Genomic DNA, 26,302 nt, shown 5'->3' on the forward strand with positions numbered 1-26,302 from the left:
AGTCTATAGCATATAAAAAGAATATTTAAAGTCAGCCTGAATGAAACAAATAGTGCTCAATAAAAATTAGCGGAATGAATCAAAGTTCTAAGGAGTTCACATTATTAACTTATTTCATCTTGACAAAAAACCCCAAAGTAGGAATTATGATCCCCACTTTATAGGTAAAGAAACTGAGGCTTAAAGGTGAGTAACTTGCCCAAGGTCACACAGCTAAGAGCTATATTTGAAGTTTGCAGTGAGAGCTAATAGCTGTTAGAAACAAAAAAAGATAATGTGAGGTTATTAGTGATGCTGTCCCTAAGCAGAAAAAATATGCGAGTCAGACATCCTCAGACATTAACTAATAAAATAAAGTAGCCAAATATTTAATAAACCTAGAAAAAATTCTCCAAATCCATAATTGACATGTTAGCAGCTTCCATTAAATTTTATCATGTTAACATCAATGTGATTTACAAGTTAAAGCAATTAAAATCTGTGCTACCCAGCTACTGTACTTGTGTCATTTTAAGCTTGCAGAAAGAAAAGGCAGGATGTTTTAAACTGGTTACCTCAACTGAAGTAGAATCTGAAGGGCATAGAAGTCTAACGAGGAAGAACTTTAACTGGGATCAAAATAGCTGTAGGAACTACGTTATAGCCTACTGGAGGCAAAAAAGTAAGTTCTATATTGGCATTTAGGGACATGAACTACTAGGTAAAATATCAGAAGTTCCTAGTCTGGGAAAATGTCATTTAAATTTCAAGGAAATATGTTCCTTGAATTTTAATTCTAACCTTTAAAAAAAAAAAAGAAAACTTGGAAAGGTTAAAATACTACATCAAATGCTATAATAAAGATACAAAATTGGTGACATAAAAGGCCATTCTTTGTTATAAAAAAAAATGCTGTGCTGATAATGCCTCATTCAAGTGTAATGGAATATTGATACAGGACGTTTTAGAGGTTTTTTCATTAAATACTATTATTCTGCCCACTGAAGTTCATTATAAACTATAATAATTGACAAACCTATTTATCTGATATAAAATCTTAATTTATTGAGGATCTTTAACAGTCTCAACAAATAAGTTCAATTTTATTCCAGTTATCTGCATCTTACTGCATTAAATAAAAAATAAATAGCTTAATAATTTTTTTCAAAGCCTATCATCCAGAAATGGTCAGGAGAAGACCAACGTCAATCAACTTTTCAAGAAAGAAAAGAAAACAACAACAAAATAAGATCAACAATCACATCACATCTCTTCCTATTAAAGGTTTGGGGGAGAGGGGTCTCTATAGCCCAAGTTGAACAAAATGGTCAGTACATCACTAACAAATGGAACCTTCTAATTTTTGTTTACAAAAGCTGAGTTATTGTTATCTTGATTATGTTTGAGAAAGTTGAAGGAACCAATTTATTTTCACTATTACCTGCTTAGAATCTATGAAGGAAACCTAAAGTTTTCCAAAAATTCATTAGGATCCCAAAAAGTACTATAAGAACTTCAAGAATTTCATGAATTTATGAAATGAGTAGTTGTCAATGAAGTTGTGCACTGAAAAGTTCAATGAATACCAATATCTACCCAGCTGATGAAATATATCACCAACATCCTAGAATTCCATGTTCAAACTGTTCCATTTTATTCCATTTCTACTACTTCAGGTCACTATCAGCTCTTGCCTAAATTATTGTTGCAGTCTCTTAGTCCACCCTTACATAGACCACCCATTTCACCACACAGCAGCCAGAACAACACAAGTAAAAAAGTAAAGTTCAAACTTCTAACAGGTGCTTTATAAGGCTCTTTATGATCTGAACTCCTCATGTCTTCCTGGCTTGATCCTTTACCACTACTGTACCCACTCCCACCCAATATACAAATACCAAGAAGACATGTTCTCCCATACACACACTAGCCTTCAGCCATATTCAGCTATCTGCAGTCCCTCAAAAGCAACAGTCGGCCGGGTGCGGTGGCTCACGCCTGTAATCCCAACACTTTGGGAGGCAGAGGTGGGAGGATCACAAGGTCAGGAGATCGAGACCACGGTGAAACCCCGTCTCTACTAAAAATACAAAAAATTAGCCAGGCATGGTGGTGGGCGCCTGTAGTCCCAGTTACTTGGGGGGCTGAGGCAGGAGAATGGCGTGAACCCGGGAGGCGGAGCTTGCAGTGAACGGAGATCGCATCACTGCACTCCAGCCTGGGCGACCGAGCGAGACTCCATCTCAAAAAAAAAAAAAAAAAAAAAAAAAAAAAAAAAAAGGCTGCAGTCACCCTGAGATGCTCTGCATATATGCTCCTTCCTCTGGATTGTACTCTCCTTTTTTGCCAACTCAGACTCATCCTGAAGTCTCATTTTAAATGCTGTGTCCTTTGCCACTGACTCAGTATTAAAAAAATAATAATAATAAATGCCAGGTTCTATGTGATACCTTCTTTGCGCAACTCATTGCCACCTAGCCCCATCTGATGATCCATAATACCCTGCACTTGGCATCCACATAGCAATATTCACTCTGAATAATTAATTATTTTTCAAACTTTCTGTGCTAATCTAAGTTACCTGAGGGTAGGAGACAATGCCTTATTCACTATCATGTCCTTGGAATCTAGCTCAATGCTTGACCCATAATAGAAACTAAACAAATTCATTGAATGAATGAATGTATCATAAAAGGTATTTCATTCATAGAGGCGATACAGTTTTGAAAACTTTCATTAAAGAAATAGCATCAGAATTGATATTAGAATACGTTGATTTTTTAAAAAAAATAAAAAAAAGAAATAACATACCTGTCTTTCCAACTCTTGTCCTGTTATGCCAGCCTCTACATGAGCTGTCAAATTGTTCTCATCAACCCAGAGAATTCGATTCTGTTGCAAAGGAAGAAAGAAATCTGGTCTCCATGAACTACTAATATTTTCTCAGGAAATATAACTTCTTAATTCAAAGCAACAAGTGATAAGACAATGATTAAGCAAGAAGGGTTCCCCTCAACCACCCACACTGGAAACCAAGTCCACTTATCCCAGACTATACAACATGATGACACAGTTACAAAGGCAGTATATTATGCAGGGGTTGGCTTAAAACATAGACTCTGTCTTTATTCAGATGTTAATTTAAATTAAACTCCTTCTCTTACCTTAGGCAAATTATTTAACTGTTTAGGCTTATTGTTTCCTCATTCGTAAAATGTAAATAGCAATAATACAGAAAGTGTTGCCTACAATAATTAAATGAGATACTCCATGTAAAAAAACAGCATATACAGGTCCTGGCATTGTGCAAATACTATCTGCACTATGTTAACATAGCAATCATTATCTAATTGAAGAATATCAGAATATGACCATAAGATTAGAAAAAAAAATCTGCAAAGACATTTAAATATAGCAGATGGCATCCCTGCTTTATTTTTAATTCAAAACAGGGCCAGAGATCTCATGTACAAAACAAAGCATATCCCTGCCTTGGGCTCAAAAGAAGGAACTAAATTTCATCTGGCTCAAGTTACCAAATGTATGACTGCCAATAAAAAATGTTATCTGGCATTCTTATTTGACCTAACTTTTACATATATATGAATTTTCATGAATTACTTTCTACAATTAAGAGCAGACTTCTTTCCCCTTTCTATCTGGCTGAGCAACTGGGTAACATATAGAACCTTCTTCTGGATCCCAGGGAAGCTTTCTTTCGACTTTCATATGCTCAATTTCACGGCAATAACTAACATAGATAAATCGACTTAATAACAAAAAGAAAAGAGCACAACAGACAATACAAAAACAGCAGTTGCTACCTACATTCCAAATCTGAACACATATGAATAACCACACTGCTTAATTTATGGGGTTGTGAAAAACATTAAATAAGATGATGTATGTGAATGCACTTTTAGTTTTATGTTACATAAAACTCATAATTATACTCTCACTATAAGACAATAGTAATTTCTTTCTTTCTTTCTTTCTTTTTTTTTTTTGAGACAGAGTCTTGCTCTGTCACTCAGGCTGGAGTGCAGTGACATGATCTTGGCTCACTGCAATCTCTGCCTCCTGGGTTCAAGAAATTCTCCTGCCTCAGCCTCCCGAGTAGCTGGGATTACAGGCACATGCCACCACGCCCGGCTAATTTTTGTATTTTTAGAAGGGAAAGGATTTCACCACATTGGCCAGGCTGGTCTAGAACTCCTGGCCTCAGATGATCTGCCCACCTCACCCTCCCAAAGTGCTGGGATTACAGGCGTGAGCCACCGCGCCCGGCTGACAACAGTAACTTCGATACAACTATGATATAATCAGGTTTTTGGTCCTTTGGCAGCTAAACAAAAGACAGTATTATTAAATTGCAGAATGAAAAGACAAAGAATTTTTAATCTGATGGTACCTTATGTATACATCTTCTCCCCCAACAGATTGGCTCTTGAGGCAATTACATACTCATTCTAAATATATACCTTGTAGCTACCAAGAGTTCAAACATATCTTTTGGTAGAAAAAGGAAATTAAAAGCAGCAGAAAAAAACTTCATAGGCACTCACAGAAAAACCTAAAGAAAACATATAGGCTACCCTATTACATCCCATATACACTACCAAATCCATGTTAACATTCCAGAATAAGCTATTCTTCAGCTATCTTCTGAGGAAATAAATTGCCTTTTCTTAAAATCTGGGATAAGGAGATAGGTTAATGGAGAACTTTACAATAAAAGAAGTGCTCACCATCTGAACTTGATCAATTTTAGCATCACTAAAAGTGGGACAATCAGCTATTACACACCTGTATTGATGTTACGTGACACTTTTTTAAAAGCACATTACCATCTATGAGGGATTCTTGCTGTAAAAACAAAACAAAACAAAAGGCAATGCCTGAACCTAACTAGACTTTATATGGAAGTTCTATTTAGTGGACATACAGGGCTTAGACAAAGAGTTAAATGACAAGCAGCAGCAACAGATAAATTCAAAATATGACATTCTATACCACAAATAAACTTGTTTATTCAAAAGTCTATAACATTCAAAAGGAAAAAAACAGGGAGTAAGAGGAGGCTTTTACATAAAGTGAGACTTAAGAGCTACAATGGAAAGCTAATGTGAGCCTTGTCTGGATCCCCATTTGAACAAATGAACTATAAAATAGACATTTTTTATATTGAAAATTGAATTTAGATAACTACTAAATAACATAAAGAATTACTTTTGATTTTGCCAGGAGTGATAATAATAGTTATGTGAGAAAATGTCCTTTTTAAATGAGATTATACAGAAATAATTATGTGTAAAGTAGCATTGTGTCAGAATTTGCTCTAAAACTACTAGAAAAAAAAGAAAGATAAAGAAAGTATGGCAAAATGTTAATAACTATTTATCTAGAAAATGGGTAAACTATTCTCTCTACTTAGGCGTTTGAAAAAAATTCAAATTTGGTAAAATAGCATGAAGACACACACCTGAGGGTAAAAGTAAACCTATCTTTTGGAGAACTGAATACAAGGGTAAAATGTAATGATGAAATACATTTAAAACAAAATGGATATTAGATTCCTTTTTCTTTATTGCCCAGGCTTGAATGCAGTGGTGTGATCTTGGCTCACTGCAACCGCCTCCCAGTTTCAAGCAAGTCTCATGTCTCAGCCTCCCAAGTAGCTGGGATTACAGGCACATGTCACCACACTCGGTTAATTTTTGTATTTTTATTAGAGATGACATTTTCCTATGTTGGCCCGGCTGGTCTCAAACTCCCAACCTCAAGTGATCCACCCACCTCAGCCTCCCCAAGTGCTGGGATTACAAGTGTGAGCCACAGTGCCCAGTGGCTAGATTCTTTTTTAATGACAATTAAGGTGGAGCCAATAAAGACAATGTTTTAAATATATTTCAAATTATTAAATACCATTTGTGAAGTGTCCAAAGAAATAATTGTTCTTGTCTCATCTGCAGGACACATCAGGCCATATGAAACACTTGTTCCTCCTGCCAAAATAGGAAACAACAACTTTTATGTTTAAATATTCTGTTTTTAGCTATATTTCTAGGGCAAATCCCTCATATCAAGTACACAGATAGGGCCACTAGAAAAGTGATACCTATTAATACTTTGCAAAATACAATTTGCCAATGCTAACACACTAAAAGCAAACTCACCTTTATTTTATGCTGAGTGCCAAAATGAAGCAATATTATGGAACTGAAAGCAATGGGCTATGGCTCCATCCCCTGGATATGCCACACTCAAGTGAGGCCCCTAGCAATTTGTGGAACTCCAAAAACATGATTAGAAAAGTTCTAAGCTGATAATAACTGAGGAGAGGGAGCTTAAAAGAAAAAAAAGACTCATCCTATACAACTAGAGACATCATTACTTCCTACCACAATTATGAGATTCATTTATCATTTAAAATAATCTTATATTCTTATACAAAAAAGTTTTAATAAATTAGAAAAGAAACAAGTTTAAAATGTCTAGATTACGAGGTATTTAAAAACAAATTTAGATGTTTTTGGTGAAAAAGTGATTTTAATATAGAATAATACATAGAAGTATTTAAATATACTGTTGTCTTAACATTTACTGTCAAAGGAAAAATGCTTTCTTGATACCATTAAAGAACAATACAATGTTCTCTGTTCTTAACCAGATCTAAATCATCATATATCAGAATAAATTCTTGACTGATACTTCCATAAGCTCTGCATGAAAGAAAACATGTGAAAGTCACCTTCCACAAGAAGTACAAGGGGTGTTAATCTGTAAGGTTCAGCGTAACTTTACAAAGTGAGATCATGAAGTGTCGGTTAAAAACGTGATGCCTGTGATCAGTAACTACTATTTGCTTGTTACAGTCATTTGGAATTAGAAAAATATTTCATAATAAATGGCATTTTAGTGCCTTTTTTGCATGAATTCAACAGAAAGCATCAGCTGAAGAGGGAATATGGAGCTTCTGGAATTGTTGGGAGTCTCATCACCATTCCTATGCTAATCTCAAAGGTTTATATAGGACATATTTACATTTAGCTTTTGAAAAAGAAAATTATCTCCACAAATATACAGGTTAAAAAGTAACTACTAAAGCAGAAACATTTTCTTATTCAGGCATTAAATCACAGCTTCAACTAGGACCCATAGAGGAAAAAGCCGTGAACTAAGGTATACCATGTCTCAAACAGTTTAAGGAATTCTACTTAGAACACAAATGAGCATCATCGACCAATTTGTTAGAATAACCACATCACAATTACAATAAGGTTTGTTTTCAGTAGGGTGATGCAAATATTTAAAATACAAATATTTTAAATAGAACAAATTTACATATCAAAATTCAAAAGGCACAATACCTACCACCAATTGGTATGATACAAAGGTTGTATTTGCAAGCTAGATTCACAATCTTAACTACATCATCATGGCATGCTGTTGAAGAAAGGGAAAATAAATTAATTACAGAGGCACGAATAAAATCTGATAACCTTGGCAAATAAGAACCTATGAAATTCTTTATCAAAACTTTTCCTTCATTTATTCACTCATTAACACAATGAGTTGAGTATTAAAACACTTTACCTTTTTAACTTTTCATTTTGAAATAATTTGACTTACAAAAAAGTTACAAAGACAGTACAAGAATTTTCCTTCATCTTACATCCCCAGATATCAACATCTTATGTAGCTACAGTCCAACTATCAAAACCAAGCAACCAACACTGATATAATACAATAAACTAATCTACAGACCTTATTCAAATACTTCCAATTGTCCTACTAACGTCCTCTTTTCTAGACCAGAATCAACTCGAGGATCACACCCTGCATTTAGCTGCCTTGTGTCTTCTTTAAAAATAGGCATTTCCTTAGTGTATCTTTAACTTTCATGACCATGACAGTTTTGAAGAACAGTGGTCAGTTATTTCATAGAATGCCCCTCAGTTTGGGTTTGTAGATGTTTCCTCATGATTAAGTTCAGGTTATATATTTTGGGAGTAATTCCACAGAAGTGATGTTGCATCTTTCTCAGTGCATTACATCTAGAAGCACATGATACTAACATGCCTCATTTCCAGTAATGTTAACTTAATACATCATTTGGTTAGGCCGTGTCACTAGGTTTCCCCACTATAAGGATACTGTGTTTCTTGCTGAAATCAATAGGTATTAATTGTTCAAATAATTTATTCAATATTCAATATTAATAGGTTCAAATATTAACAGGTATTAATTGTTCAAATACTTATTAACTTCAATAAGAAACACAGTATCCTTATAGTGGGAAAACCTAGTGACACAGTATTTACATATTTTAGACTACATAAAATACCATGTTTCTCATCATACTTTCACCTAATTTTAGCACCATTGATGATTTATTGTTTAAACAAATGTTTGCAATATTGCACAAAATACACTGCACATAAATTCCTTTCCTTTGTACAGAACTAAAGAGTTCTCTTTATGCTTGCAAAAGTTATATAAGTAACAAAAAACTGACTGGAAGATTTTAAATGCCAAGCAAGAGGTACTAAGACTCAACTTGACTGGCAATAGGACATTAGTGGAGGTTCCTAAGGAGGGGAACAAGATGGCAAAGAGATTGTTTTAGAAAAGTCAATCTCCTGATATAATAAGAGATGGCATGCAGGAGTGAGACTTGAGGCAAGAAAACTATGCAAAACTCCAGTATTAGTTGCTAAGAGCCTAGGGACTCAGCAGGAAATAAGAATGCTGAGGAAAGCAAATGAATATCCATTTATGAATGCAAAAATAGTTCTATCAAAGTTGCAATTATCTTTTCTAAGGTTTGTGTAAAGCTAAGAAAACATGTCACTTGTATCATTCCAATTTTTAATAAATATCTATTTCAAGCTTTTGGATTAAGCTTATAAAGCTTGCTATATGTGGTAAATTTACTAAATAGAATACTCATTAATTAACAATTCACAAAATACCCAAAGATGTCTATTAAAAAATCTTCAACAAGGCAAAATTATCTTCTAGGAATGTCACCTAATCAAAAGGCTTCCTTAACCATGTTATCTGAAACTGCATCCATCCCACTACGCATCCTTGTTCACGCTACCCTCTTACATGCTTTTATTCACAGCACTTAACACTAACCAATATGTTACATATTTATTTGTGAATTATCTGTTTCCCCTCAGTAAATTCTATGGCACTTGAGAGCAGGGATTTTTGTTTTATTCACTGCTTATCCTCAAGTACCTAGCCTGTATTTTCACAGTCCTAAAGTTCTGGTGTTTAAGCCAATGAAAATAATGCATAAACACTAAATTTAATAAGTGAAGTAACCGTCCTTACTCTTAAACAAGCCCCAAGCATCCTATTAAGCAACACATAGAATTCCCATTCAGATCAAAGCCAGACTTAAAGACAACTACAATAGATTTCCTAGTTTTGTGTGTGTGTGTGTGTGTGTTTTGCAAGAATGAGACAGCCACATCCACTCTATGGAATACCACATTGCCTCAAATTTCTTCATTGTCTCAAAACGAGGCCTCCTACAAAGAAAAACTTGGACTTCATCGCCAGTAGGAAATTTATATTAAAATTAAATAAAGACCTCAGTGACTTAATAACTTGTTGGGAAACTATTTCCAAAGAAGTCATTACACTAGGATATTGAACAGAATAAAACTATAAACTTGATTCATCCAGGAATACACCATTCATAGAGATTCTTGAAGTATGGAAGAAGCTGGCAAAAGGATTATTGAATTAATCTCCCAAGTGTGTATGGCAGACTTAAAGGGGCAAGAAACATGAGGCATGAAAACCCTTATGGTTTCACAAAAACCTAGATATACACTGAGAAGGAACTGATTTGGAAATTGGGATGGAAAAAAAGTGGAAGCGCAATGGTGCAAGGGAACCAATAAAATGGGAGGGATTTTACAAAGCAAAGAAACTTTTGTGAAATATTGTTTACTACATCTGAGTTTTTGAGAATATTTGGATTTCTTAAAGCAAAATGTACTTCCACTATATTATTCTGTTTTTGTTTTTGTTTTTTAAGAGATGAGGGACTTACTAGTCCACGTTAGACTCGAACTCTGGGCAAGTGATCCTCCTGCGTCATCATTCTGAGTAACAGGGACTACAGGAACACACTGCCAAGCCCAACTCTCTCAGTATTTTAATGTTGAAAGACAGGAAGGAAATGCCTGGAAGGTACACTTGAAAGGAAATGCCTAGAAGGTACACTTGAAAGTTCTTATTAAGATACATCAAAGGATGGCCTATTAGGTTTCTTGTGGGAAGTGAAAATTGATAAATTTTGCTTTCACGTTTTCCAGTAATAAACAGAATAAACCTTCTCCAAATCTTGGTAGAGAAGTAACCTAAAGCTACTAAAAAACAGGCAGGCAAAACAAAAATATTTCTTCTATTGGAGAATACCTTTTCCTCAGGAACAGTTAAAATTTCTATACTAAACTAACAGAGATGAAAGACTTATTTAATAAATATTCCAAATGCATAGAATAATATACTAGTATCAGGAAAGTAATTTCATCTCTGCTACATATGCTCTTGGATTTTCCTCCCATGTATCTCACCTGCCTCTTGCCCCCACATTAAAGTATAATTTTTCCCTCAGACAGTTCCTCCAAAGTAGAAGGATCTCATTTAAGAACTGAGAGTCCATGAATGATCCAATTTTTTAAAAAATAAAATACATACTCTGAAAAGGAAGATCTGAAGATAAAATGAATCAGAAAATCAATAGAACTCTTTAAAAAATGCAATAATGGACAGCAAGGAACACTATACCTGTTCTGCTTTAAATTACCTGCTAAAAGAGATGGGTAAAAAACCTCAGATTTATACTCACTAAGAGTAAAATTACAATACAAAGCTCATCCATCCCCCGTCCCAGCCAAACGCTAATAATTACTCAAAATTTAATTATTCATTTCAAACATAGTATGCATATATATAATACATAAAACTTGTTTGACCAGGCTTTTTAAAGCTCACAGCTGATATCAACAAATTATTACTAATATTAGTTTGCAGTACTCAATTATATTAATAATTCTATATATCTGAATGTAACACTGACACTAATTTCATGAAGCTTCCAAATTATCCAAAATACATTTTTCTACTGACATCTCAATAAGATCATTTACATTTGAAATGATTATTTAATTATCAGCAACAAAATGAATTGTTAAAACCATTAGTTCAGAACAACCAGGTCAAGAAAGAGCTTTAAGACTGTTATGTAAACTCTCTTAAAAATACAGCAATTTATATTTTTTACAACTCATATGCCAAAAAGTACATATTTCCAATATTAAATTAACTTAAAATTTAGCAATACTAAATTAATGATACAAGGAGGGGAAAACTTACTTGGCCATAAAACTATATCAGGAATTCGCTCAAACATTCCTTCCCTGAGCAAAAATATCTCATGAAGACAATGACCTGTTTTGTGGTTAAAAAAACAAAAACACAAAAACAGCTTAAAATATAGAAAATTTTTGTTAAAAATAAATAGGGCTAATATAAAGTAACTTACCATGAGCTCTAAATACTCGATCATCTGCCTCTTGTGAATATGAAATATTAGTTTCTTTAAGGTCATGAAGAAAATCTTCGTTTACAACAGAAGGAGGTGTATCACTAGGATTTAAGGATGCCTAGAAAATAAAATTGATTTCTTTGACTTATTTTTAGACAACGAATTTTGGGTACTTAGAGAGAATGATTACAAAATGTAGACTTTTTAAAAAAACATTCAAAGTAAGGCTGAAGCATAGGAAAATACAAAACAACATATACAGAAATCAGCTTTATGAGAGTAACAAATTACAAATGCTCTGGTTAATCGCAATCATTTCTAAAGATTGTAATCAACAGGGAAGATAGCAAAGTATCAAATCTTTCATTTCAGATTAAGGAGACTGGGAGAAAGTTACTTGACTTGTACACTATCTACACTTAATCTGTCGATAAAATTTAGCATTTCTGGCCGGGCGCGGTGGCTCACACCTGTAATCCCAGCACTTTGGGAGGCCAAGGCAGGCGGATCATGAGGTCAGGAGATCGAGATCATCCTGGCTAACACAGTGAATCCCTGCCTCTCCTAAAAATACAAAAATTAGCCGGGCATGGTGGCGAGTGCCTGTAGTCCTAGCTACTTGGGAGGCTGAGGCAGGAGAATGGTGTGAACCCAGGAGGCAGAGCTTGCAGTGAGCCAAGATCACACCACCACACTCCAGCCTGGGCAACAGAGTGAGACTCCGTCTCAAAAAAAAAAAAAAAAAAAAAAAAATTAGCATTTCTTATTATTCAATTGCCATTTTAAAATGATCAACAGAAAGCCTCAAAATAGGTAATAAATCCGTTTTTATACAGCTGCTTTAAAACTCACAACATAATTATAAACTTGATATTCAATTTCACCTAACAGGTAACTTGAAATCTAATCTTCAACTTCAAAGTTAAAACTATGAGTCATTGGGCATGTCACCCAACTTCTATGAGCCTTGGCTTCTTCATCTGTTAAATGAGATTATCACCATAGGGCTACTATAAGGAAGGCAGGTTAAATGTGATAATTTTTGTGAAAAGCACCTAATAGCATGCCTAGAACATAGGAAGAGGTCTATAAATGGCTGGCCAAGTAAAATCTGCTATGGGGGATGGGGGGAAGCTATCATACGGTATTTGGAAAAAAGAAAATATAAGAATATGCAAAGAACAAATATGATACTTCCATATTATCTTAATCTCTTATTAAGGTACTGCATGAAAAATACTTATTGAGTGGTTGCTATAAGCTAGGCACTCTTCAAGGTCTTGATACAACAGTGAGTTAAACAGAAAAAAGTATTTTGACCTTATGAAATTTATTCCATAGGAGAAGGAAATACTAAAAGAACTCCAACAAAATACATTAATATTTTAAGTAATTAAGAACTGAAAAGGGCTCAAAACCTGGTGAAATCTAACTATGGTATGTGGATTGTATCAATGTCAAAAACAAGTAATTGCAAATAGTCAAGAGATCGAGAGAGAGAGAATTTAAGAGATAAAAAAGAGAGACCTCTAGGAAAAGTTAAAAGATGGCTTGGGAGGGGTAGAATTAGTTGTTCAGCCTAACTTAATAACTAGAATAAAATAACTGTGGATTTTTAAATAAACCCAACAAGTACTCACCAAATACCTATACCACTTAATAACAAGTTGGATACAGTGGAGAATATTGTATAAGACATAGCCCCTGTACTTATGGAACTTATATCCAGTTAGAGAGACTGGAATACAGAATACTATGCTACAGCAAAATAATAATAAAAACACAACAAAAATAATAATAAAAAGAAATGCTAAATATTTCATTAGCTTCATTTATATACATACAGTTTAAAGTTTCCTAATTCTACTTTCAGAAAAGTGAAACTACATGAACAAACTAAAATCCTCAATCGCTCATATCTTAATCAAATTTTTACTTTTTATAATTCTTCAAATATTCTAAATGTCCTAATATTAAATGTGATTTTACATTTTTATTTTAAATTATTCTCCATTAATCCTAGATTATGGTCAGTCTACTAAATAATCTAAACATCACAGCAACTTATATTTCTGTAACAAGCACTCTTTAAGGAAGTAAATAATTTGCACTTCACTATTACCCTGTGAGAGGCAGAACAAATAGTTATTACTCCCAATTCTAAAAATAATCAAGGCTCAGAGAAGATAAAAAGTTTGCCAGATAAATCTCAGATAAATTGTGAGACTAGGGTCTAGATCTGTGACACTGAATAACTGTCCGGAACAGTCTAACAAGGCCAATATAATTAATAGGCTTTATAACAAAAAACATGACAGTTGCAGGGAATCCAATATAACAAATTACAAAGAGAAATCATATTAATTTGGGTTTAAAAACACAGTTAAAATGTATTAGTAATAATTTTTGTTTGCTTACTTTAGAGGTAGTTTTATGCTCCACATTTACTCCAAGGGTATTTTGGATCCATTCTTTAAATGTTGGTAAACCCATGCCACTAAGAGGGTACCTAAAGTACAAAGAAAGTAAAAATATTAGAGCAAAGTATCTTCAATTAAATTTAAAGCTTAAATTCTGCTTCCAGTGATGGTCAAGCAGTTACTATCAAACCAACACTTTCACATGTAACTATAAACTCTGAACAAAAACAAAACAAACAAAACCCAGCTATCTAAAGGCAGTATAGACAGACCAAAAGCAGTCAAAAATAGGGCAGAAGGGTGTGTTACATTTGAAAAAAAGCAAAAAATACTACATAAGTTCATAAGTTTCCAGTTTGGTTTTGTTTTTTACATAAGTTTTAGCTTTATGGCAGGCCCCAGCTGGTGCCTCAAAAGGTAATAAAAATGCTGAAAATTTACAGCCTTCCTGGCTTAAAGAACCAGACCACAGTGTTTGGGGTGAATGCTGCATCTGGAAAGCATACTGGGAAATCACAGAAAGAAGCAAGTAAGACAGGAACCTATCTATCAGCTCTCTCCAAATGTCTGGCTGACTCTTAATGGCATGTACAGAAAACATACTGGAATATTCTAGGCAGCCCAGTTAAGCTTAAAAAAAAAACTGGACAGACAATTCAGCTGCTCACCACAGGGGGACAGAATTTAGAGTTTCAGATCAGTCAAGTTAATTGCTTGATTTAAAACAAATTTTTTAAAGGTCTCCTCAGAGGAATATAACAGAATCCAGAGTTCCTACATCATGTACAATGTCCAAAACACACTCCAGTATTACTAGACAAGAACAAACTGTAAAGTATGAGTCATAATCAAGAAAAAGGACAATTAATGATGACTGACCCCAAAATGACCCAAGATACTGGAAGTAGCACACAAGGGTTTTAAAGCAGCTATTGTAGCTATGCCAATGGACAAAATGGAAAATGTACTCCCAGTGAATATTAGAAAAAAAAAAATCTTAGCAGAGAAATAAAAAAACTATAAAAAAGAACACAATAGAAATTCTATAACTGAATCTCTGACACATTCCACTGGCATCTCATTACAATTTTAATTTGAATTTTACTGAGTACTTATGAAATTGAGCATCTATTCCTATATCTACTGTCCATTTGGATATCCTCCATTTTGAAAACCAGTTCAAGTCTTTTGCTCATTTTCCTCCTGGGTTATTGTTCTCTCAATTACATGTAAGAAATCTTTATATATTTATAAAATGAAAGATATATATATTAGACATTTTCTCTTACTCTGTGATTTATCCTTTCACTCTCTTAAAGGAGTCCTGTAGTTTGGATACCGAACCCTCCAGAACTCATGTTGAAATCTGATCCCCTAGTGGGAGGTGTTTGGGTCATGGAGGTATATCTTTATGAACAGATTAATGCCCTGGGGGGGAGGGAGAGAAGTGTGAGTGAGTTCTGTTAGTTCCCACAAGAGCTGGTTGTTTAAAAAGAGACTGGCACCTCCCTACCATCTCTCTCTTGCTTCCAGTTTCACCATGTGATCTCAGCACATACCAGCTCCCCTTCCCCTTCTGCAGGAGTGGAAGCAGCTTGAGGTCCTCACCAGAAGCAGACCCTGATGCCATGTTTCTTGCACAGCCTGCAGAACCATGAGCCAAACAAACCTCTATTCTTTATTAATTACCCAGTCTCAGGTATTACCAATAAAATAAAAAGGTGACCACCTTCAAGATACTTGAACTTACAGATACAGAGTAAGCGTTACTATCATGTATAAAATTTAAAACTATCTTCTATCACTAAAATAAAGTATTTATATCTCTATATCTGAATGCACAATATTTATTTAACACTCAGAAGACTGTACTTAGCAGTGCAGAATACATGGAATTGGTATTATGACTCCTGTTCTTAAGAAACTTACAACCTAGCTTAGTCAAAGCTGCAGCAACATTTAATTTGTGAGATGAACACACGGGCAGAGAACACGAAACTTTAACCAGAGATGTGATAAATAGAAAACTAAGCACCTATACCAATTGTTGAATCACAGTGACTACTGAATGGATCTTCTTCTTTTCCATGACTGAAGATTAGTTTGAGAACATTAAATGGCTTTTTTTGTAAAATATAAGATGAGATCAATTTATCACTTTCCCATAGCGCTGAAATAGACTATACTATAGAAGATACAGAACCAGAACGAGTTTTCAAGGCCAATGAAATTTCTGTGGACAAAAATTATCCAAGAGGGAAGTGCACATCAGGACGGACAATGACTAAAGACAAAGTGACTCTTACTCTGGGGTAGCACATAAGAAGCAACAAAAATATTAGTGTATGTTGCAGGAAGTCAGGGACCCCAAACAGAGGGACCAGCTGGAGCCATGGCAGAGGAACATAAATTGTGAAGATTTCATGGACATTTATCAGTTCCCAAAATTAATACTCTTATAATTTCTTATGCCTGTCTTGTCTTTAATCTCTTAATCCTGTTATCTTCGTAAGCTGAGAATGTACGTCACCTCAGGACCACTATTGTACAAATTGATTGTAAAACGTGTGTTTGAACAATATTAAATCAGTGCACCTTGAAAACGAATGGAATAACAGCAATTTTAAGGAACAAGGGAAGACAACCAAAGGTCTGACTGCCTGCGGGGTTGGGTAGAACAGAGCCATATTTTTCTTCTTGTAGAGAGCCTATAAACGGACCTGCAAGTAGGAGAGAGATTGCTGAATTTTTTTCCCAGCAAGAAATATTAATAATTAATACCCTGCGGAAGGAATGCACTCCTGGGGGGAGGTATATAAATGGCCGCTCTGGGAGTGTGTTTTATGCAGTTGAGATAAGGACTGAAGTATGCCCTGGTCTCTTGCAGTACCCTCAGGCTTATTAGGGTGGGGAAAAGATCCCACCCTGGTAAATTTGAGGTCAGACTGCTATCGAACCCTGTTTTCTGTTGTTTAAGATTTTTATCAAGACAATATGTGCACAGCCAAACATAGACCCTCATCAGTAATTCTAATTTTGCCCTTTGCCTTGTGATCTTTGCTTTGTCCTTTGCCTTGTGATCTTTATTGCCCTTGAGCATGTGATCTTTGTGACCTACTTCCTGTTCGTACACTCCCTCCCCTTTTGAAATCCCTAATAAAAATCTGATGGTTTTGCAGCTCAGGGGGCATTACGGACCTACCGACAATGTGGTATCACCCCTGGCAGCCCAGTTGTAAAATTCCTCTCTTTGTACTCTTTCTCTTTATTTCTCAGACTGGCCGACACTTAGGGAAAATATAAAGAACCTACGTTGAAATACTGGGGGTGGGTTCCCCTGATAAGTATATACAATCATCTAGCCTCAGGGTGAGTTCCACAATTGCTAAGCAATTTAACAGCCTTTTTATAATCAGATAAAGCTTCAATTAAAAATTATGCCATCAAAAAGACAAAGTCTAACAAACTCAAATTCTCCATTTATATACTAACTTGTGATTTGTAAGTACCAAACTAATATATAACACCCATAAAGTCAAAAATAATGACATTTTTCAAAAATTTTACTTTATAGAAATCTTCAGGGACTGAGATGGCTGATTAGAAGCAGCTGTGGTCCACAGCTCTCATGGAGAAGAATGAAAATGGCAACTGAATTCAGCACCTTCAACCGAAATATCCAGATTCTCACACTGCGACTGACTAGGCAGACAGCTCAACCCATGGAGAACAAGGAAAAGCAGGGTGGGGCAATGGTCCAACTGGGAGAAGCATGGAGCCAAAGGAACTCCCACCCCCATCCAAGCAGAGCAGTGAGAGATTGTGCAACCCCACGAGGGAAACCACACTTCTCCCACGAGTCTGTAACCTGTGGATCAGGAGATCCCCTGGTGACCCCATGCCACCAGGGCCTTGAGTTCAATACACAGAGCTGTGCAGAGTCTCAAAAGAACAGTCACTCCGGCTCACACAGTAACCCAGGAGTTTTACAGACTCCGCCCCAGGAATCCCAGCAAGGTGGGAGATCCATCTGCTCACTCTTCTAGGAGGGGGACTGAATCCAGGGATCTAAGCAGCATTGTTCTGCAGGCCACACTTTCACCTCACAAGTTAAGACCCACTAGCTTGGAATTCCAGTCAGACAGTGCAACAAGCTAGAGACTGCCTGAGATGGATGAGTTCCCTGGAGGAGGAACAACTACCATTTCTGTGGTTAGGTTGACTCAGCTGTTCTAGCCTGCCAGTTCCAGGCAGTCCAGGTGGTCAGAACAAGAAGGAATCCCATACAATGCAACACAGCTGCTATGCCAGATTGTGGCCAGACTGCCTTTTTTAAGTGGGACCCCAATCCATTGCTCCTCATTGGGTAGGGACTCCCTGTGGGAATTTCAGCAACTCGAGCCAGGGTTACACAGACAGAACTCTGATCTCTCCGTAGGACAGAGCCCCCTGGGGGAGAGGCAGCCGATGTCTCTGCAGTTCAGTTGACTCAGCCTTTCCAGCCTGATGGCTCTGAAGAGTCTAGGCAGTCTTGACATGGAAGGGTTATCCCCAACATGGCACACCTGCTCCACCAAAAACCAGCCATCCTATTCCTCCTGACTGGGTCAGAGCTCCCAACAGGGGTCTCCTGACACCTCCTACGGGAGCATCCAGGCCAGCAACAGGTCACTACCCACCCTGGGATGGAGCTCCCAGAGGAAAAAGCAGGCTGCCATCTTTGCTGTTTCACAGCCTCCACTAGTGATACCTCCAGGTCAGGGAAAAATGAGGCAAATAGGGTCACGAGCAATCCCCCAACAAACCACAGCAGCCCGACGAAAAAGTGGCTTGACTGTTAAAAGAAAAACAAACAAACAGAAAGCAACAATAACAGCATCAACAAAAAAGACCACACAAAAATCTCACTCAAAGGTCAGCAACCTCAAAAAAATTGAAGCTAGATAATCCCACAAAGATGAGAAAGAATCAATGCAAAAATACTGAAAACTCAAAAAGCCAGAGTGCCTCTTCTCCAAATGACCACAATACCTCTCCAACCAGAACTGGGCTGAGGCTGAGATCATTGAATTCACAGAAGTAGGCTTCAGAAGGTGGGTAATAACAAACTTTGCTGAGGGAAAGGAGCATGTTGTAACCCAATGCAAAAAAGCTAAGAATCATGATAAAACAATACAGGAGCTGAAAACCAGAAGAGCCAGTTTAGAGAGGAGCATAACTAATCTGATGGAGCTGAAAAACGCAACACAAGAAATTCACAATGCAATCACAAGTATCAACAGCAGAACAGACCAAGTGGAGGAAAGAATCTCAAAGCTTGAAGACTACAGTCTTCAAGGCAGACAAGAATAGAGAAAAAGGAATGAATAGGAATGAACAAAACCTCTGAGAAATATAGGACTATACAAAAAAGACTGGACCTATGACTGATTGGGGTACCCAAAAGAGATGGAGAGAATGGAACCAAGTTGAAAAACATACTTCAGAATATCATCCAGGAGAACTTCCCCAACTTAGCAAGACAGGCCAACATTCAAATGCAGGAGGTCCAGAGAACCCCAGTAAGATACTCCATGAGAAGATCAACCCCAAGACACATAATCATCAGATTCTCAAAGGTTGAAAAGAAGAGAAAAAAATATAATGGGCAGCCAGAGAGAAAGGCCAGGTCATCTACAAAGGGAAACCCATCAGACTAACAGCAGACATTTCAGCAAAAACCCTACAAGCCAGAAGAGATTGGGGGCCAATATTCAACATTCTTAAAGAAAAGAATTTCCAACCCAGAATTTCACATCCAGCCAAAACTAAGCTTCATAAGAAAAGAAGAAGATACTTTCCAGACAAGCAAATACTGAGGGAATTCATCACCACCAGGCCTGCCTTGCAAGAGCTCCTGAAGAAAGCACTAAATATGAAAAAGAAAAACTGTTACCAGCCACTATAAAAACACATTTGAAGTACACAGACCAGTGACACTATGAAGCAACCACATAAACAAGTCTGCAAAATAACCAGCTAGCATCATGATGACAGGATCAAATTCACACATAATAAAAACCTTAAATGTAAATGGGCTAAATGCCCCAATTAAAAGACACAGAATTGCAAGCTGGGGGAAGAGTCAAGACCCATTATGCTGTCCTCAAGAGACCCATGTAACATGGAAAGACACACATGGACTCAAAATAAAGGGATGGAGGAAAATTTACCAAGCAAATGGAAAACAGAAAAAAGCAGGGGCCGCAATCCTAGTTTCTGACAAAACAGATTTTAAACCAACAAAGACCAAAAAAGACAAAGAAGGGCATTACATAATGGTAAAGGGTTCAATTCAACAAGAAGAGCTAACTATGCTAAATATATATGTACCCAATAGAGGAGCACCCAGATCCAAAATCAAGTTCTTAGAGACCTACAAAGAGACTTATACTCTCACACAAAATAATGAGAGGCTTTAACATTCCACTGACAATATTAGACAGATCACTGAGACAGAAAATTAAAAGATATTCAGGACCTGAACTTAGCTTTGGATCAAGCAGACTTGACAGACAGCGAGAGAACCCTCCACCCAAAAACAACAGAATATATATTCTTCTCATAGCCACAACACTTACTCTAAAATCGATCACATAATTGGAATTAAAACACCCCTCAGCAAATGCAAAATAACTGAAATCATAACAATCTCTCAGACTACAGCACAATCAAATTAGAATCAAGACTTTAAAAAATCATTCAAAACCACACAACTACATAGAAACTGAACAACCTGAATGACTCCTGGGTGAAACTAAGCCAGAAATCTAGAAGTTATTTGAAACTAATGAGAACAAAGAGACAAAGTACCAGAATCTCTGCAACACAGCTAAAGCAGTGTTAAGAGGAAAATTTATAGCACTAAATGCCCACATCAAAAAACTTCTAGTAGAAAGACCTCAAATTAACAACCTAACATGACAACTAAGAGAACTAGAAAACCAACAACAAACAAGCCCCAAGGGTAGCAGAACACAAGAAATAACCAAGATCAGAGCAGAACCGAAGAAGATAGAGATGCCAAAAACCCTTCAAAAAGCCAATGAATCCGGGAGATGGGGGTTTTTTTTTTTTTGTTTTTTGTTTTTTTTGAAAAAATAAATAGGTAGACTGCTAGCTAGACTAATAAAGAAGAAAAGAGAGAAGAATCAGACACCATCAAAAATGGTAAGGGGGATATTACCACTGACACTACAGAAATACAAATAATTATCAAAGAATACTATGAACACCTCTATGCATATGAACTAGAAAATCTAGAAAAAAGTGGGTAAGTTCCTGGACATAAACACCCTCCCAAGATTGAACCAGGAAGAACCTGAATCCCTGAATAGACCAAGAATGAGTTCTGAAAATGAGATAGTAATAAATTGCTTGCCAACCAAAAAAAGCCCAGGGCCAGATAGATTTACAGTTGAATTCTACTAGAGGTACAAAGAAGAGCTGGTACCATTTCTACTGGAACTAAATTGAAAAGGAGGGACTGCTACCTAACTCCTTTTATGAGACCAGCATCATCCTGATACCAAAACCTGGCAGAGACGCAACAACAAAAAAGAAAAATTTAGGCCAGTATCCCTGATGAACATCAATGCAAAAATCCTCAATAAAATACTGGCAAACTGAATCCAGCAATACATCAAAAAGCTTATCCACCACAATCAAAGTTGGTTCAACATATGCAAATCAATACATGTAATTTATCATATAAACAGAACTAAAGACAAAACCACATGATTATCTCAATGGACACAGAAAAGGCCTTAGATAAAAGTCAACATCCTTCATGTTAAAAACTCAATAAACTAAGTATTTAAGGACCATACCTCAAAATAATAAGAACCATATATAAAAAACTCATAGTCAATATCATACCTGAATGAGCAAAAGCTGGAAGCATTCTCCTCAAAAACCGGCACAAGACAAGGATGCTTTCTCTCACTACTACTATTCAACACAGTATTGGAAGTTCTGGCCAGGGCAATCAGGCAAGAGAAAGAAATAAAGAAAATTCAAATAGGAAGAGAGGAAGTCAAACTGTTTCTGTTTGCAGATGACATGATCCTATATCTAGAAACCCCCATTGTCTCAGCCCAAAAGCTTCTGAAGCTGATAAGCAACTTCAGCAAAGTCTCAGGATACAAAATCAATGTGCAAAAATCACTAGCATTCCTATACACCAACAACAGGCAAGAGAAGAGCCAAATCATGAATGAACTCGCATTCACAATTGCTACAAAGAGAATAAAACACCCATGAATACATCTAACAAGGGAAGTGAAGGACCTCTTCAAGGACAACTACAAATCACTGCTCAGGGAAATCAGAGAAGACACAAACAAATGGAAAAACATTTCATGCTCATGGATAGGAAGAATCAATATTGTGAAAATGGCCATACTACCCAAAGTAATTTATAGATTCAATGCTATTCCCATTAAACTACCATTGACATTCTTCACAGAATTAGAAAAAACTATTTTAAAATTCATATGGAATCAAAAAAGAGCCTGTATAGCCAAGACAATCCTACACAAAAAGAACAAAGCTGGAAGCATCACACTGCCCAAGTTCCAACTATACTACAAGGCTACCGTAACCAAAACATCATGGTACTGGCACAAAAACAGACACATAGACCAATGGAACAGAATAGACATCCCAGAAATAAGACTGCATACCTACAGCCATCTGATCTTCAACAAACCTGACAAAAACAAGCAATGGTAAAAGGATTCCTTTTTTTTTTTTTTTTTTTTTTTTTTTTTTTTTTTTTTTAAAAGACGAGAGTTTCACTCTTGTTGCCCAGGCTGGAGTGCAATGGCGCAATCTTGGCTCATCGCAACCTCCACCGCCCAGGTTCAAGTGATTCTCCTGCCTCAGCCTCCCAAGTAGCTGGGATTACAGGCATGTGCCACCATGCCCAGCTAATTTTTGTATTTTTAGTAGAGACAGGGTTTCTCCATGTTGTTCAGGCTGGTTTCGAACTCCCAACCTCAGGTGATCCACCCACCTCGGCCACCCAAAGTGCTGGGATTACAGGCGTGAGCCACTGCGCCCGGACAGGATTCCCTATTTAATAAATGGTGCTGGGAGAACTGGCTAGCCATATGCAGAAAATTGAAACTATACCCCTTCTTTACATCTTACACAAAAATTAACTCAAGATGGATTAAAGACTTAAATGTAAAATCCAGAAATATAAAAACCCCAGAAAAAAATCTAGGCAATAACATTCAGACCACAGGCCTGGGCAAAGATTTCATGACGAAAACGCCAAAAGCAATTGCAACAAAAGCCAAAATTGACAAATGGGATCTAATTAAACTAAAGAACTTCTGCACAGCAAAAGAAACTATCATCAGAGTGAATAGACAACCTATAGAGTGGGAGAAAATTTTTGCAATCTGAGCCAGAGTCTACAAGGAACTTAAACAAATTTACAAGAAAAAACCAACCCCATTAAAAAGTGGGCAAAGGACATGAACAGACACTTCTCAAAAGAAGACATTCATGCAGCCAACAAACATGAAAAAAAGCTCAGCATCACTCATCATTAGAGAAATGCAAATCAAAAGCCAGTTAGAATGGCGATTATTTAAAAGTACAGAAACAACAGATGCTGGCAAGATTGCAGAGATAAAGGAATGCTTTTACACTGTGGTGGGAGTATAAATTAGTTCAACCATTGTAGAAGACAGTGTGGTGATTCCTCAAAGATCTAGAGGCAGAAATACCATTTGACCCAGCAATTCCCTTACTGGGTATATACACAAAGGAATATAAATCATTCTATTATAAAGATACATGCATGCATATGTTCATTGCAGCACCATTCACAATAGCACAGACATGGAATCAACCCAAATGCCCATCAATGATTGACTGGAAAAGAAAATATGGTACATATACACCATGGAATACTATGCAGCCATAGAAAGGAACACAATCATGTCCTTTGCAGGGACAGGGATAGAGCTAGAAGCCATTATCCTCAGCAAATGCACACAGGAACAGAAAACCAAATACCGCATGTTCTCACTTATAAGTGGGAGCTGAACAATAAGAACACATGAACACAGGGAGGGGAACAACATACACCGGGGCACATCAGGGGGAGCGGTGGAAAGAGGGAGAGCATCAGGAAAAATAGCTAATGGATAGTGGGCTTAATAACCTAATAACCAAGGTGATGGGTTGATCTGTGTAGCAAACCACCATGGCACACGTTTAGTAAGTAACAAACCTGCACATCCTGCACATGTACCCCAGAACTTAAAAGTTGAAGGAAAAAAAAATCTATAGAATTGGCTCCAGAGTATTGCCTTATGCTGCTTAAACCCAGGAGGACTAAATTCATCCATACTTAGAAAGAATAAAAGTGGTAAGTTATAAATCTAGAGATTTATAAACTGATAAATTATAAATCTGTTCAGAAGATAGACTGCTCAGAAAAAAAATTTCAGACCCTTCTCCTAACATAGGGGAAAATCTGTTACTCTATAATAGCTTCTAATAATTGCTTACAACTTAATGCCTAGGTTTAAAATGTCAAAGTTACCCTCCCACAAAATACATACAATCAACTACATTCCACATAAAAATCTCTTTTCAATGTTCTTTGGATCAGAAATAGGAGAACCCCACACCTCATCAATTTTCACTGATAATCACTGTTAGTTTCTGGCACGTAGGATTTCCCTTTCTTTCTTTCCAGCTCTGTTATATTTCTTTCTTCTGATATTTTATCCAACTTTTCTATGTGGTTATAAAAGGCGAGAGGCCTGAATTATTTCAGTCCACCTCACTGACAGAATAGAAAGTCTCTACAAAAAAATGTCAAAAATTGTCCTTAACTCTAATATTATTAATAAATAAGAGTGAATCAATACTGTTCAGCCAAACAGCGTTTTCTTGTACTCAGCCTTTGTAGTCATGAATTCCATTTTCTCTTTCAGGAATATCACAATCTTCTTACGCTTCTGCCCTTTGCCTTTCACAGTAACAATAGGAATTTTTGATGCAAGATAAATGTTTATAATATGACTAACTCTACTGTGCTGGTATACACAGCGTAGTGCTCCCAGGGTTTGGAGACAGAACAAGATCAGTACAGTGGATGAGTTTAGTTATCTGCAGAAGTAACTCAAAAGCACAGTATAATAGAAACTGCAGAAGAATGAAGCTTAAAAACACCTGGTTTTTAATCCCAATTTACCACTGAGCAGGCGACTTCAGGTAAGCTACTTAACTTTCCTCATCTTCATTATTTTTAAGAAGATAACTCTATCCATTTGATAGGGTTATTGTAAGACAACTCAGTAGGCACTCAATAAATAGTAGATATTATTATCTTAAGAGTGTTTGTAAATGTTTTCTGATAAAAATCAGAGAAACCTACTCATTCACCAGTTATTCTCAGGAAAACAGACTAGACATAGAGAAAGTTATGATTCAATTCAACTCAGTTTATGACCCTGTGACAAGGTACTGGTGCTTCCCACCAAAATGGGAATTGAATTTTGTTTTGCTTTTTCATTTTAGTTACTGTTTGTTTAGTATATATTTAATCCCAGAGCACCTAAATCCCATTTATATGTCTGGGGAATTATCCTTTGTGTAAGTCTTGGAGGAAGGCAAAAGCTACCCTCCACTAATGCAAATTTGCCAGATATTCACTTTCCTGGTCTCTCTTGCAGGCTCTTCCAGTCAGACGCACCCTTATTCTCCCTCTCCCCCACTGGACTCAGACTTAGGAGTCAACAATGCAAAGAAATGAGGCCTTTAAGGAATGCATTCCAGTAGGAGTGGTAGTAACCCATTAAAACCAACAGAAAAATTCTCTGGTTCTATTACAGCCTATATAAATATCTCCATCAAGACCATCAAATCTCCTTTGTTCTGAATGTATGCTCTCCAAATAATATCTAAGTTGCAAATGTTGTTCTCTAGATACCCTAACATCAGAAAGGGCACTAACATGTATTCCACACCCTGAAAAAGGAATAATCTAACCATAATTGAATACACTGAGGTTCTAATTTTTTAAATCAGTCTCTTAGAAGTGTGGCATGTGTTAGACCCCTACAGCCTCATCTCTTCCAGGAAACTGACAAATCAGGTGCCAGAACACCCAAAATAAGAACGAGATCCTGAACCCATGGGACCCACTAAGGCATAGTTACCTGTGATGTTTTATGACTAATCATTCATTTCACACACACACACACACACACACACACACACACACACACCCTTTCTCATATAAACCACTACATGGCCTACA

General features: G+C 36.4%; 2 protein-coding genes across 3 annotated transcripts in view; one reads left to right on the top strand and one right to left on the bottom strand.

The window, feature by feature from the left end:
• NFE2L2 (NFE2 like bZIP transcription factor 2) overlaps positions 1 to 26,302 on the top strand; it is a 598,880-nt gene that overhangs the window by 381,917 nt on the left and 190,661 nt on the right. The gene's annotated exons all lie outside the window — the stretch shown is intronic.
• Positions 1 to 26,302, bottom strand: part of AGPS (alkylglycerone phosphate synthase) — a 160,067-nt gene that overhangs the window by 98,750 nt on the left and 35,015 nt on the right. For both annotated transcript variants that reach the window (XM_050750550.1, XM_050750551.1), the window contains exons 3-8: positions 13,973 to 14,063; positions 11,552 to 11,672; positions 11,383 to 11,457; positions 7,354 to 7,425; positions 5,905 to 5,984; positions 2,791 to 2,871 (exon numbers count right to left, since the gene is read on the bottom strand). In XM_050750550.1, the coding sequence (XP_050606507.1) occupies positions 2,791 to 2,871; positions 5,905 to 5,984; positions 7,354 to 7,425; positions 11,383 to 11,457; positions 11,552 to 11,672; positions 13,973 to 14,063 (520 nt within the window). The remainder of the gene's footprint in view (positions 1 to 2,790; positions 2,872 to 5,904; positions 5,985 to 7,353; positions 7,426 to 11,382; positions 11,458 to 11,551; positions 11,673 to 13,972; positions 14,064 to 26,302) is intronic.

The sequence above is a fragment of the Macaca thibetana genome, chromosome 12, assembly GCF_024542745.1.
Source record: "Macaca thibetana thibetana isolate TM-01 chromosome 12, ASM2454274v1, whole genome shotgun sequence".
Lineage (NCBI taxonomy): Eukaryota > Metazoa > Chordata > Mammalia > Primates > Cercopithecidae > Macaca > Macaca thibetana.